The sequence below is a fragment of the Cnephaeus nilssonii genome, assembly GCF_951640355.1.
Source record: "Cnephaeus nilssonii genome assembly, chromosome: 7".
NCBI classification, from domain to species: Eukaryota; Metazoa; Chordata; class Mammalia; order Chiroptera; family Vespertilionidae; genus Cnephaeus; species Cnephaeus nilssonii.
Genome location: NC_137078.1, coordinates 86,567,566 through 86,582,657, shown reverse-complemented (window position 1 = coordinate 86,582,657; position 15,092 = coordinate 86,567,566). Strand labels below are relative to the sequence as shown.

The 15,092-nt window shown below is 59.7% G+C and overlaps 1 protein-coding gene across 9 annotated transcripts in view; it reads right to left on the bottom strand.

Moving 5' to 3' along the window:
- AHDC1 (AT-hook DNA binding motif containing 1) overlaps positions 1 to 15,092 on the bottom strand; it is a 66,607-nt gene that overhangs the window by 8,647 nt on the left and 42,868 nt on the right. For 8 of the 9 annotated variants that reach the window (XM_079777510.1, XM_079777511.1, XM_079777512.1 and 5 more), the window contains 4 exons: positions 14,328 to 14,505; positions 8,574 to 8,685; positions 8,402 to 8,439; positions 3,109 to 8,007 (listed from right to left, as the gene is read on the bottom strand). In XM_079777510.1, coding sequence (XP_079633636.1) covers positions 3,152 to 7,933 — 4,782 coding nt within the window. In that variant the 5' untranslated portion in view covers positions 7,934 to 8,007; positions 8,402 to 8,439; positions 8,574 to 8,685; positions 14,328 to 14,505 and the 3' untranslated portion in view covers positions 3,109 to 3,151. The remainder of the gene's footprint in view (positions 1 to 3,108; positions 8,008 to 8,401; positions 8,440 to 8,573; positions 8,686 to 14,327; positions 14,506 to 15,092) is intronic. The other variant, XM_079777516.1, reaches the window with a different exon arrangement.

The window sequence follows — 15,092 nt, the reverse complement described above, 5'->3', positions numbered from 1 at the left end:
ACTAACTGTGGATCCCCTGGGCAAAGTCCACAGCTGCACCTGTTTTCCTCAACTCCCTGATTGAGGGTGGGGACTCACCTCCCAGGCGGCTGGGAAAGGTCAGTCAAGTCGTGCTGTACAAAGAGCCCCGCACGGAATGTGTCCCTTTTCCCACCAAAGGGGCAGAGAGATGACTTCTGACCTCAACACCCACCTTCCCGGAGCGCAAGCTTTGTGGCTCCCTGCCTCTTGGCACCTGCCACGTCCCACCAGGTGTGTTCAGGTTCTTTGTGTACGTGTTCTAGCTCCCTGGCGTGGACGCTGGCCTCTGAGAACAGAGGTCATGGCTGCTTTGTCTCCCCACGTCTGGCCCTGGGATGGGCATGGAGGGGCTCAAGATGTGGCTCAGCTGAAGGATGGCTTCTCCCGTGCCCGACACCGAGTGCTCAGTCTGTGGGTGAACGAGCCTGGCACTGTCCTCTCTGCTGAAGTCCTGTTGACAGTGACACTCCCTCTGCTAACTCGTCTTCCTCACCATTCTACCTCCCTGGATCCCCCCACCTTCTTCGTCCCCACAATGATTTTAGTCAGTGCCTGGCACTGGAAGGCTGTCTGAGGAGAGGGAACTGGTGTGCCGTCGCAGACAAAGGGAGCCAGCTCTGCCATGGCCTTGGTCAGAGCCATCTGCAGTGCCTGCCTGGTCTCCCTCCTTCACCACTTGCCCTGCTCCACGGAGACCCTTGGCCCGTCCCAGCTGAGGGCTCACCTCAGTGGGTCCCTACTTGTCTTGAAATACAGTTCACACTCCTTCCTATGCCCGGCATGATTCTGGCTTTGCCTGCCTCGCCCCCTCACTCAGCGCTACTGTCTTCAAAGCTGATCTCCTTCCTGCCTCAGCGCTTTACCCACTGCTGTTCCCTCTGCCCAGAATGCTCTTCCCACTCCATCCTTGAAGCATCAGATCCGGGATCTGGTCAGCTCGCAGCAGTCTCACGGCCTCCTAGCTTTTCTTCTCTTTGCAGTCCTTCTTACAGCGGTATTTCCCACATGTTCTGCACCATTCTGTTTACTGTCTTCCCCTCTAAACTGGAAGCCCCCCCACCCCCACCCCCCCCGCCCCGAGGACCAAGATCTCATTCGTGGTGTTCACTGTGGTGTCCCCATGCCTGGCACGTCGTGCATGCTGGACAGATGTCTTTGGAATGACTGAATGCATTGGTTTGAGGACAGTGCTGTCAACTCCTAGCTCTGAGCAGGGAGCAGGGCCAGAATGTGGGGCTGGATGGTGTCCCAGTTCCTCCTGTGCTCAGGCCTCACTGGTGGCTCCATTATGTATCGCAGTGAGCTGTGACCTGCCCAAACACCCAGCCCCCACACCTATTTATTTTCCCACCCAGAGCCTGGGAGGAATGGTTTTTGGATGATTTCACATTTCTGATTATCCATGATACATCTCCCCTCCAGTGAGAAGGATCAAGAGTTTGACATTTTAAACCCTAAGCAGCTTCCCCCAGGCCGGCTTCAGATCTGTGGCTCTATTGCTTGCGATACGACGCACAGGGAATGGAAGGTCATTTTAATCTCGGCCTGGCTTCATTAGGAGGAAAAATAAGCTGCCCCCCACCCCAATAAGTTTGAACCATTGTCTATGCCATGCAGAGTTGCAAGGGCCCAAGAGATTATCAAAGTAAATTTCCTTGAACAGATGGGGAAACATAGGCCAGAGTGTGTGTGTGTGTGTGTGGGGGGGGGGGGGGATAAAAGCTTGGTCAAGGGCATACAGCAAGTTGACGGCCAGTTGGGGAATGGTCCTCTCTAGGCCTCCTGCCTCCCACATGCTGCCCTTTGCCACCTTCAGGCACCAAGGGAGCTGGGTCAGGCAGGGAGGGCGGAATAAGTTTCCACTGACATGACTTCAGGACCCTGAGTCACCCTGGCCTGGAATGGCCTCCCCAGATCAGGGACGGGGCTTTCCAGGAGCCCTGCTATTCTTTCTCAAGGAAGAGACGCTCCCAGGAGGCCGCAGTGGCAGCAGAGGTGAAGAGTGAGGGGCTCAGACCGGCCCCCAGCCCCCTCCACCGCCACCACACCTGAGCCAGTTCTGTGACGGGTCAGGTGTTCAAAAGTGGGATCTGATGGGCCAGTTGTGCCTGTATTTCTGGAGCAGGCTGTTCATCAAGAAAATGATTTCTCCAACCTTCTCCCCTTTTACCATTTTGGGAACATTTTCCCTCCTTTATTTTCCTTCCCTAAAACATAAAATCTTGAGATCATAAAACGGTGACTCTAACTACTGAGGTCACCGTGCCTGATGAAGACATCTGAATATCCAGCAATATGTAACTGAGCTCTTGGAAAAGCGTGTGGCTTCAGGAGGGACTGGCTTCTTCTAGGCAGGAAACAGCCTGCCCGGGGATGACCCACTGACACAGGCTCAGCAGGATCCCAGCACCCCTCCTCCCCTTCTGGATCCCTGTCCCACATGTCCGACCACAGTGAGCCTACCTCAGGCCTTTGGGGGGACCATGGGTGACCAGGAAAGGACACTCCGGGCCATTCTATAAAGCCCTTAGAGAGTGTGTGACCCGACATCCTGGCTGCACCTTTAGCCTGGCCCTCGCCAGACTGCCTCTGAGACTAAGGGACGCTCCTAGGCAAACGAAGGAGCAAGTCAGGGTCGGTACCTTGAATGGGCCCTGGCAGACAATTACACAACCTCCCCCCCCCCCCCTTCACAGAGCCATTCAAACGCCCTCCCTTAGTGACGTCAAGTGGTGACTGTTTCCTGGGACTCAAATGTGCCTGTCGGGGCCCTCGCACGAAGGAAGGAAATACCCCGATGAACCAAACTAGGTGAGACTGTCGTCAAGGGTTCTCCTGCCATTTCAGTAACATCCAAGTCCCGTGCTGGGTTCTGCGCCCAAGCAACCCAATTCCATAAGACTGTTCCCAAAATCTAACCCTGGACTCGGTACTGAATCCCAGCTCCTTGTGTTCAGGCCCCCAACCTTGTCCTTAAATTCTTCCTGCTCATCACTCTACCTCTTCTCCTTGGCCAGCCTCTAATGTCCTCATCTCCGCCCCCACCCCCCAGGCCTCTTCCCACTGCACCCACATCCCCAGACTCACCCAGGAACAAAACCTCGAGGTCCAGTCGGCACTTCAGTTGGCACTACAGGGAGGTGACGGTGAATGTGTCCTCAGGGTGAGGTTCCGCCATGGGCCCCAGGAAGCCGCTCTTGGGGCCCCCACCCAGGCCGGGGTGCGCCTGTGGCATAAAGCCTGGATACCTGTAGGTGGTATCCTGCAGGGGCAACAGTGAGTCCCTTGGCACAGGGGACAGGGTCAAGTCACTAAGGAGCGGGCAGCCATAGCCAGCAGCGGCTGCAGCGGGGCCACGGGGTGGACCAGGTGGCCGGCCCATCTCCAGGGGCTCCTTGTCGGCCTTGGGTGTGGCTGGTGGGCTAGCCAGGTGTGGGGTACTGAGGCACGCAGCCTCCGTCCTGCCCAGGAAGTCAGCCAGCAGCCCCGTGCCCACCTTGCCTTCATAGGGTGGGCTGCGTGCAGCTGAGCCTGGCGGGTACCAATATGCTGTGCCCTTGCAGCTGGGGGAGTCGTAGTGGGGTTGGCCCAGTGGCAGGTCCCGGCAGCTCAGGTGGGCCTGGGCTGCAGCCGCATGGCTTAGGCTGGCCCCCGGGAGCCCATGCTTGAGGGGCTCACAGGCAGCCAGCTTTGTGGGCGGCGGCCGCAGCTCTTCCTTGAAGCCCAGCGTGGGTGAGCAGGTGGGTGAGTACGCCTTCTGCAGGCCGGCATCGAACACCGTGGGCGGGTGGGCCAGCGGCGGGAAATGCTTGCCATCCAGCTCGGGGGCCCCCAGGCTGGGCGAGTCGCAGTGGAAGCCTTGGCCAAAGGTGCCGTCAGATGGTGTGGACGGGTTCATGGAGTAGGGCCCCATGAAGTCACAGGGGTCTCGCTCACCCACACCAAAGGCCCTTGACTGCGAGGGCAGGGGTGACATGCTGCTGTCCCCACTGTAGTAGTCCAGGCCGAGGTCTGGGCTGTCCTGGAACAGCGGGTTGACTGGCTGTGGCTTGGGGATGAACTTGGCTTTGGCTGCTGCGCCGCCCCGCTCCTTCTTCGCTGAGCAGGCCCCGCCGCCCCGTCCGCCCCGTGGCTGCCGGGGCCCTGTGCTCCGTTTGGACGGGTAGCCTGAGGCAGTGGCTGAGGCGGATGACGGGAAGCCCAGATGTGAGGCCTCGAACAGGTCGACCTTCTTCCGCCGTCCACGGCCTGGCTTGGAGCTGCTCTGGAAGAGGACACTCTGGTTCCAGTTGTAACCGGGGGCAGACGATGCCTCGTTCCAGTCCATCATGAGTTTCTCCAGGCTGGACAGGCTGGACTGGCCCTCGCTGCTCGAGGCCTCACTGTTGGCACGCCGAAAGCCGCCCCCGACGGGCTGATTGAACTGGGTGCTGTCGGAGGACGACTCAGAGAAGGTCTCGGACATGGCCGTCTGCTGCTTCACCTTCTGGGGCGTGTAGTTGGAGATGTCCAGGATCACGTTGGGCTCGCTGACGTGGCAGTCGAAACCGGGATTGTAGAGCTGACTGAAGGCCTCCGAGGCCCAGTCCAGGCCTCCATAGCCCTGCCGGAAAGGCCACTGAGAAGCCCCCACAAACTGCCGACAGTTCTCGGGTGAGGGCTGGAAGGAGGAGGAGGAGGAGGAGGCAGCAGAGGCTGTGGTGCCCTTGGGCACCATGTAGCCGCCAGGCGAGACCGTGCTGGCCCGGCTGTCACAGCGCAGGGGTGTGGGGGCTGAACCAGAGAAGGCAGCCCCCTCGGAGCTGTTGAAGAAGGAGGCCTTGCTGGGTGGCAGGCAGGGGCCACCGGTAGGCGGTGGGGCATAGCCAGCGCTGTGGGCACTGCTGGGCGAGGCGGGCAGGCTGTTGCCGCTGCCGTAGGCAAAGCTGCAGTCCTTGCTGTTAGCACAGTCTTGGCCCGTAAAGGGCTTTGCTGGGGCGAATACACTCTGTCCAGCCCCATAGCCACCGTACTGGGGGGTGTAGGTGTTGGCCGGCGGGTGGGTGGTGGGGGAGCGGGCCACGGCTGAAGGCGGAGGAGCCAGCTTCGGAAAGGTCTCGGCTGCCCGGCAATCGGACGTGGCGGGCGTTATCCCGTAGCTCCCTGCCCGGCCTGGCGGGAAGGCCTGGCGAGCAGGCAGGACAGGCTGGAAGGAGGGGTCCGCGCCAGGCCCACTGCTGCCCACCGCCACCGGGCTGGCCTTGGCTCCCCGGCTGGGGAATGTGGCCAGGCCCCGCTGGGCAGGCAGGGCGCTGGTTGGGGGCCCTGCATAGGTGCCCGATGTCTTCCGGGACTCAGGGCCAGGGCGTGAGGCGGAAAGGGCAAAGTCCAAGAGGTCGGAGGAGTCATCCGAGTCGAGCAGGGAGCGAAAATAGCCAGTGAAGAGGTTCTGGCGCTCCTGGCTGAGCTCGTTCTGGCCCGCAGGCGTGCCCGTGCTGTAGTAGCTGCCACGGCCCGAGGCCCCACTCTCCAGCCCAGTGGAGGCAAAGGCCCGGGCCTCAGTCCCCTGGAACCCACAGTTCCGGCCGGCTTGCCCACCTGGGTGCCCATGGTGAAGGGCCCAGCCACCACCCTTGTCCCCGGCCCACTCGGCGCCCGCCTCCCCAAAGCCGGGGCCACTGGGCACCTGCTCTGGGAACAGAGTCCCATTCTTCCGGGACCGCCTCTTGCGTTTGGGCTTCCCAGTTAGGGCATCCACCTCCCCACGGCCCCGTTTGCGGGGATGGCCCAACTCGGTGAGGCCGGGGCCCCCCACCCCGGCAGCCGCCACTGCCACCACCTTCTTTTTCTTGCCGATGCCCTCGAAGAAGTCACTGAAGGAGCACCGGGCTGCCTTGGCCGCGTGGCTCCCACCCCGGCCACCAAAACCACCTGCCTTGCCGCCGCGCCGCCGGAAGCCCTGCACGCGATGCAGGAAGTGGGAGATGCTCTGGGTGTCGGGGGCCTGGTGCACGGACTCGGGCTCGCTGGGGGTCCAGCAGCGGGGCGGCGAGCAGCGGCCGGCACACTGGCTCTGGCGGTTCAGGAAGGCCAGCTTGGCCAGGACGTCGGAGTACTCGGCCTTGCTGTCATTGGCGTCTGCCGCGTAGGACGGCTGGGGAGACGCCAGCTTCTGCTTCCGCCGCCGCCGTTTCTTCACCTCGGGCACGGCCATGGCGGCGGCGGCCACGGTGGCTGCCTCCGCCGCCACCACGGCGGGCTCCTTGGGCTTGCCGGGGCCCAGCAGCAGGTTCTTCGGAGGGCGGCCACGCTTCCGTTTGAGGATGATGGGCATCTCGCCGGGGGGGAAGACCACCACCACGTTCCGCCCGTTGTTCTTCATCTTCAGCAGCGGGGTGGGCTCTGCCGACACGCGCAGGCCCAGCTCTTTGCCCTCCACGCTCAGGCTGCTGCTCAGGGAGGACACCTTGTATGTGGTCTTGTTCCGCCGCCCCAGCGACACGGGGATCTTGGCCATCTTCACCACCATGCGGCGCACGCCCCGGCACTTGCTTTTGCGGGTAGGAATCATTGGGTTCTGGGAGGATTCCGGCTCCAGCTCTGGGCCTGGGCCTGGCAGGGCAGGAGGCGGTGGAGGCGGTGGCGGGGGAGGCTCAGCCAGGGCGGCCGCCATCCCTGTGGGCATGGGCAGGGGCAGCAGGCGGCCCTCAGGTCCCGCGTCTGCCTTGCGCCCCCGACCAGCTTTCCGCCGGCGACACAGAATCTTTGGCCTATCGGTGCGCCGCAAGGCGTACTTGGGGAGTCCCTCGGCCCCAGGGGGACCATGGGGTGAGCACAAGTCCAGGTGCAAGGGCTCGGCCAGTGGGCAGGGCCCTAGGGGCTGCTGGGGCTCCAGACGACGGCCGGGGACGTCAAGCAATTTGGGCAGGGGGTCAAGGCCCTGAGGGTCAAGCAGCTGTGACTCCAGGGAGTCGGGCAGGGTGTCCAGGGCCTGCAGAGACAGGCTTGGCAGCCCCAGAGGATCAGCAAGAGGTTGCAAGGGCGGCAGCTCCAAAGCTTCCCCAAGCGGTTCTAGTGCCTGTGGGTCCAGGAAGCGGGGCTGGGGGTCCAGGAGCTGAGGCTCTGGCTCAGGCGATGGTGGCTCAAGGGCCTGGGCCTCCAGCAGCTGGGCCTCGGGGCAAGTGAGGGAGGCCAGCTCGTTAAGGATGTCGGCATCAGCGAGTTCGGAGTAATCGGGGCCGTCCGGCTCAGGTTCTGGGGGCAGGCCAGTGGCCGCGGCCGTGGCTCCGGGACTGTGGCCTTGACTGGGCTGAGGACTGTCTCTAGGCTCAGGCTCAGGCTCATAGAGGGGGTGACTGGGCCGCTCAGACTTGGCGTGGGGGGTAGCCCGCTCCTCTGGGCTGCGGATGCTATTGGCCAGACTCGGGGAGGAGAAGAAGCTATACTGAAGGTCACCAGGGGGTGGGGCGGGCGGGCGGCTGAGCCGGAGCCCACCGCAGTCCAGGTGCACACCGCTGTGCTGCAGGTCCTGGGAGAGCCGGGTCAGGTCCTTCATGATGTCAATCAGCTGCACCACTGGACGCAGGTTCACCCGCCCGTTGTCCCAGTGACGTTGGGAGCTGCTGCCGTCTCCAGCAGGTGTGGGGCAGTGGGCCTGTGAGACTGGACGAGCGGCCCGAGGGGGCAGCAGACTGTCCCCCTTGGCAAGGACTGGTGGGCGCCGGGTGCTAGGGTCCCGGCGTGGGGGTGGGTGTGGGTTCTCGGAGAAGGTGTGGGCGAAGGCCTTGTCAGGTGGGCTGGCGGGGGGCCGGGTGGGAAGCAAGGGGCGGGGGGTAGGGGGGCCGCTGGGGTAGTACTTGGGCTCCCGGAGGTAGTCAGGAGAGCTGCACACGGCACTGGAAGTCACCACCAGGCCCTGGGGCTTCACACGCATCCTGACCTTGTCCTCCGAGGGCCGCCAGGCGGGGCCGGGGCTGACATGAGGGTGCGAGAAGCCGGGACCAGGACCTAGCGGGCAGGACAGGCAGGAGGTCCCTCACTGAATACTCAAGGCCTATCAGCTTCCCATATCCCCAGTGAACCTCTGCGTCCTCTCTTAAGTCCCCTCCCCAAGGCAATCTGCTTGTTGACCCCCAGCTTTTCCCAAACCACCACATGCACCCTGAACCCCTCACAAGCCCCAGTTCCACTTAGTAACAGCTCACCCCCTTCTAGATCCTGGCTATGTGCGCAGGATACCTGCCTCTGATAGGGAAGAACAGCAGGGCAGGGCAACCACTCCAGATCAAACTGAAGAAGAGGGCTAGGCCCCTGCCGGAGGGCCAGGAAGTCCTATCAAGGGCAAGGCCTCCCTCCTTCTTGTCCCCATTCCCAGGGTTCCGGGGGAACCCCAGCCACTCACCCTCGGCTCTGCCGCCTGGGCTGTCACACTGGAGATATCTGTGGGCAACAAGACAGGCAACAGGAGATCTGAATGGTCTGGTGGCCACAGCCCAATCACTGCCCACCTGCCCACCGGCCCAGGCTCCTCCACATCCCCCCGCAGCTCCCTCCAGTGCACACACCCGGCTGACCTGAAACAGAGAGGGCCCCCGTGCCTGGGGGCTCTGCTAGCTGCTGGCTGTCAGCTGGGGGTGCTGCGGAACAACTTCGGCCTGAGCCCAGGCCTCGGGGTGTGGGCAGCGCCTGGAAAGGACCATCGCAGCTCAGGTTTAGTGAGCACCTACTGCGTGCCAGGCCCTGGGCTGGAAGCTGTCCAGGCATCATTTCATTTAATTCTTCACACCAATCCTGCGAGGCAGGGGCTATTTAATAACCCCATTTTTGCAGATGAAGAAATGGAGGCTCAGAGATGACGTAACATCATTCATTCATAGTATTTATGGACTGCCTACTTTGCACAAGGACTGGGTAGACAAAACATCAGATAATCAAAATGACTTAATTATTACTGGGATAAAAGCTGTGAAGACAAAGTGAAAAGTGCCTGGGGTCAGAGGTTTAGCAATCATACCAGGGAGTCAACAACAATAGAAGCTCATACTTTGGGGACCTCTCTCTGTTGCCAAACACTGGCCTACGCAGTTCATATGGATTATCTCATCTGACTTCCTACAAACCTAAGATCAATGTGATTATCATCCCCATTTTTACAGATGAGGAAACCACCCACTGTGAGATTTTAAGCACCACGAGGGCAAGGATTTCTGTCCTGTTCACTTCTGTGTATCTCCCAACACCCTGATCAGTACATGGCCCACAAGTGTGCTTCCAAAAATACTGAACGGATGCATGAAGCACACAGAGCACTCATGGGCTCTCATGGGCTCTCTCTTATTCCTCCCCAGACCCAAGTGTGACCCAAGGAGGAGGAGGAGGGAAGGGAGGGAGACAAGAATGTGGAAAGGGACATTTTCTGACCCCCCCAGCCCCCATCCCACCCTGCTAAACACTCTCAGAGCCCTCTCTATCTCACCTTCATAGTATTTATCACGACTGCAATCAATTACTTGTATAACTGGCTGTGCAGTGTGTCCCCCTGGAGTGTGGGCTCTTTACGGGCAGGGACGGCATCTGTCTTGTTTATTGCCGCTGTATCCCAACCCTAGGGCCTGGGCTATGGATGCTACATAAATATTTACCAACGGACTCCCTGAGCGGGTCTGGGCAGAACTGGGATTTAGATCCAGGCATGTCCGACTTTCGAGGGAGCCTGAGGACTCGGGGCCTTGGCTGACCCCCAGGAGATGGGATCCTGGGGAACAAGGAGCTGAATGGGCCCTGACGACCACGAGGGTCTTAAAGACCCTGACTGTGCCTAGTGTTTGGCCCTGACCTAATCCCAGGGTCCATCCCCCAGAGACACCTGCAGACTCTCACTGGCTGCCACACTGTCCTGTCTGTCACCCCACAGGAAGACTGCAGACCTGACTCAGGGACAGGATGGTACACACAAGGACACTCCTCCATCCCTCTTGGTGGACATCGATTTGCAATCTACAAAGCGCCTCCACACATATGACCCACTGAACCCTTACAGCTACCCAGGATTCATGGTTTATCTTCCCCTCCCTACAGAGGCAACAGGCTCAGGGCGATTGTGTAACTTGCCTGAAGTAACATAGCTGCTAAGTGGCAGGATTCCTAATTCTGCCCTAAGTCCAAAGCCTCCTTCTACTCCCAGCTCCTGCAGCTCTCCTTCGGCCACTCCTGAAAATGCTCCTTCTAGAGCCGTGATCTAATTGAAGGCTGGGAGGAACCTTAAAACCATCTAACCCACTGGCTTCCAAACCCTGGGCCTGGGGGAGCTGTGGAACATTCCAGATGCCCAGGCCCTAGTCCAGGGGAGTCTGACTCACAGATCTGAGGGGACATCTGAGAATCTGTATTTCTACTGATTTTTATTTATTTAATTAATTAAAAAATTTTTTGGTTAATCCTTAACGGAGAATATTTTTCCATTGATTTTTGGGGAGTGTGGAAGAGAGAGGGAAAGACAGAGAGGAACATCAATGTGAGAGAAACACTTCCCGGGGAGGAGCCTGCAACCAAGGTACGTGCCCTTGACCGGAATCGAAACTGGGACCCTTCAGGCCAGAGGCCGACACTCTATCCATTGGGCCTTCAATCCAGGCTGGGAGGAAAGCCTTCCAAACTGGCTAGGGCTTTTATTTTTTAAGAGAGAGGAAGGGAGAGGGAATTAGACACAGACACATCACTGAGAAGGAAACATCAACGAGAAAGAAGCATCAATCTGCTGCCTCCTGCACACCCCTACTGGGGATAGAGCCTGCCACCCGGTGTGTGCCCTGACTGGGCATCAAACAGGCAACCTCTTGGTGCATGGGTCGACGCTCAATCACTGAGCCACAGCGGCCGGGCTGGGAACCTGTATTTTTAAACAGCTCCCCCTCAGTGGGTACAGTGTTTTAGTGCCACCTCGAGCCCCGCCCATTTTACAGATGAGGAAACTGAGATCGAAGAGGGAAAGAGCCTTTGCCCAAGGCATGGGGAGGGCCCTTCGGTTGCTCATTCAGGCAGAACACCCCTCTGTCCACTGTCCCTTCCCTCCCTGCAGCTCCCAGGCCTTAGCTGGTCCTCACATTGTCCTGCCTGTTGGATCACTCAGGGCTCTGCTCTGTCCGTGCCTCGCCCTCCCAGGCCAGGCTCACTAGGCTCTCTCTGCCTCAAGAATCTCTGCCTGCTCTTGCAGAAAGGACTGTGGGTAACATCCTCACCAAGGAGGGAAGGGGCTCAGGCTCTGGAGTCTCCACTTCTGATTTCCATATGGTTGACGATGGCTCCGGACCCCTTCCTAGAGATGCCTACAGAAGCCACCATCCCTCCCTTCCTGAGGGTGGTGTTTACTAAGTAAGCCGCCCTGCTCTGGAGACCTCCCACTTGGGACCAGCGGCTGTGATCTTGGCAGAAGAGAAAAACCTCCTTTCCAGTGGCTGCTTCTGTTCCACCCACCCGTGAAGACCTTCGGGCATGTCCTCCTGCCAGACCTCCTGACTGTCCTCTGCTCGCTCTCGCAGGCTCCGGGATCTGAGGGAAGCAGCTGGCTCTTCTCCCCACCACACCCAGGTGGCCATTTTCTTGGACCCCTCCCAAGGGTACCACCTATCCCATGTCTGTGAACAAAGTCAAAAGGATCTTTCTGTCCCTCTGTCAGCTTCTGGGTCAGTGTGTCTGAGCCTGCCCACGGGGACACCAGACGGCTGGGAGGGGGCCCCAACCTGCTGTGCACAGTGCCGGGAAGCGCCAGCCCACATCCTTGAGTCCCCAGCCCCACCCTCCCCCGGCTGTGGCTGTGACCACCCCACCCCTTCCCCAGACTGCCCCCCTCCCCCACCCACAAGCCTCCCCAGGGGAGCCAGACTGCCAGGCCTAGCTCTCACTTCCGGCCTCATGACCCTCTCTCCAGCCTGCACACTCCTCCCCCGCCCCCCCCACCATTTCCCTCCCAGCCTGGACTGAAGGCCCAGGGATGTCCTCAGATGGAAAACACTACATCAAAAGGGCCATTACTGCTGCGGTGAGAGCTCCGGCATCTCCCTTTGGGGCCTTTATCTCCCAGGACCTGTCCCCTCAGGAACTAAGCAACACCCCTCTCAGTCTCCTCCTCTTCAGCCCCCTCCCATCCACCCAATTACACCTAAAAATCTTCCAACCTGACTCCAGCCGAAATGATAACAAAAATAACAATAATGAAAAAATGTTGGTAGCTGTCACTTATTTGGTATTTAAATGGAGGCCCAGAGAGGTTAAATTATGCCCTTAAGGACAAACAGCCATGATGTGGAAGAGTTGAAGTCTTAATTTAGGTTTGTTGGGATCCTCTAAACCAAACTTCCTCACTGTCCAGAGTCAGCCCCTTCCTCTGCAGCGTCCTCCAACCGTCCTAGTCCCAACGAGCAGTTTTAATTTTTGAATTCTACCTACCCCCTGCCAGCTTCTTCACCCACCCCTCTCACCTCAGCCATCCTGCTGCACTATCCTCCCTCACCACTAGGTGTCCCCTCAGAGCCACTGATGCCCCCAAGGGGAGCAAGCCCCGCCCTGCTCCCCGGAGCCAGCAGCCCCCGCCCCAGCACAGCACACCCCACCCCACCCTACCCCCAGACACACAGAGCTCCTTTGTGAGGCCCTCGCCCACCCCCTTCCTGCACGGAGTGGGGCACCTGGCAAGCAGGTCTGCCCTAGACCCGCCCCTGCCAGCCCCCTGACCTGGGTGCCAGGTGTGCAGGCACCACAGCCAGCTCTGGCTGAACCCGAGGGTCACCCTGCCTGGAGGCCCTCCCTTCCTCCCTCCGAGGTCACCCAGGGACTGTGCTTCCCGCCCTGCTCCGCCCCCATCCCCTCCTGCCCTTGGCCCTCCCAGACTTCTGTCCTTGTCTTTCCCTCCGTCTCCCAGAGGACTCCCCTCCTCCAGCCCCACCAGGCCCTCCCCACAGCCTCTCACCCCCGCCCACCTCCTTCCCCTGAGAGCTCCTTGTTCCGCCCCCCCCCCCCCCCCTCCTGCCCAGGTCTGAAGAACTCCTCCTCCTGGAAAGTTGCTGCTGGAAAGGAAGTGACTTCAGTGATTTGGCCACAAGGCTGGGCACTGCTGAGCCCAGCTCAGCTGAAGGCTTGCCCAGCCCACCTCCAAAGCACAAATGGTGCCATGCGCACACAACACCCAGCCCTGAACACATGCTTTCCCAGACACACGGAGCGATCCCAGTGTACACACACACCACACCATCCAGCGCACCCACCTATCACCCAGTGTATTCAGATTCTTGTCTACACACCTCCCCAGTGTAGACTGACACCCTGTGCACATACACCATCCAGGGTGGCACACACAACACTCCAGTATTCCCACACCTGCCCAGGACACACTCCGAATCCTGCACACGCCTCACTCCAATGTGCATATACACAACCCTCAAACACCCCTAGCTCAGTCCACTTATATAATAACTCTTATATACAGAACCTTGCACACGTAAGGGTAGAGCCCCCCCGCCCCCCCCCCCACACACACACTGGCTTACATGCACACCTGTGTGTTTGTACACAAGATGCCCTACACTTTTACTGTGGGTACACAGCCCTGCATCTTCCCACAATGGAACCTCCCCGCCCTTACAATCCCAGGAGGCCCCACCCCCAGACCTCAGGCCCCAGGAATGCTCTTTTGGAAGCTGGGTGGAGTCCCCAGGCAGGCTGGGCTCTAGGGAGCTTCCTGGAGCCTGGAGGCTTCATGTGTCAGTTCAGGGAGTTGCCTCTGCAGGGCAGGGCAGCCCCACCTGGCCTCTGTGGCTCCTGAGCCTGGGTGGGCTAGTGTGGCCAGGAGGAGGGAGGGGGTGCTGCCCCCTGCTCCACCTCATCCTGGTCGGGCAGCCTGGCGTACCTGAACGACTGGGTCCTCTCAGCACCTCGCCTTGGTGGCCCAGCCCTTGCTCCCACAGATTTCAGTCCGGGGGGTGGGCTGCACACGTCAGGCACCCTGGTTTCCACCTTTGCCCTGAGTTCTGCTCATGGTTACAAAGCCTCTCTTCCCAGTTATCTCAGGTCATCAAGGAGCAGGGAAGAGTCCCCAGACTAGGGGGCAGGACTCGGGAAACCTGCTGTGTACCCATGGGCCTCGGTTCCCCTTTCTGGGTAATGAGGAGTTTGAGTAAGTTGCGTTAATATATTTGGGTTCTACCAAGGGCCTCTTTCTGGCCTAAGCTGGGAGGGGGAAGTCCCTGCCAGGACGGGGAAGTAAGTGCCCCTGGTGCCCACTTCGTGGGGGTGGCCGAAGCTCAGGCCTGGTTTCCCCGCACACTGATCCTTACCTGAGCAGGCTGTGCAGATAGGCCCGGCTCAGCAGGCAAGGCCAGTCCTCACCAGTGATTCCAGGGTGGTCTCCGCGGCAGCCCGAGAGCTGCCCCAAACCCGGGGCCCTCCGCACGCACTTAGCTGGGCAGGCTCTGGGGTCCAGGCTGATGGGCAGACAAGCAGGCAAACTCCCATCTGTGGAAGCAAACAGCACCACCGGCTTAGGCACGGCCACAGGATGAGCCAGTCAGAGGGACCAGGAGGCGGTCCGAGGTGGGGTTCACTCTTGCATGCAATTAAATCAGCTCAAACCTCATTTCACTGAGGAGTTGTGAACCTCAGGCTCCTACTGGGAAGCAGTATCTTTGTATGTGTAGGCACACACATGCATGAACATGAACACATAGGCTATGGTGGAACGAACCTGGCCTTGGGAGTTAGATAGTCCTTGGCTCAACCCTCACTAATTGTGTGATCTTAGGCAAGTCAGTCACCCTCTCTGGCTCTCAGTTTTCTCATCTATTAAATGGGGAGATCTTGTAATTGGGGAGGAGCACTCTGGGGAGACTATAAAATGCTAAGAGCTTATTTACAGTGCAGGTGTGAGCTCTGTTCAGAGTGATGGTGTATGCAGATTTCCACGAGGGACGTACATGCAGCTGGCACTTACCCTTCTCTATCAGCTGGTTACATCTCCTGTTTTCTTTAATGGCCAGGGCCCTTCGCCCTATCCTGCTGCTTCCTGCCCATTAGTCTGCCTCCTTGAGGTGTGTACTGGAGGC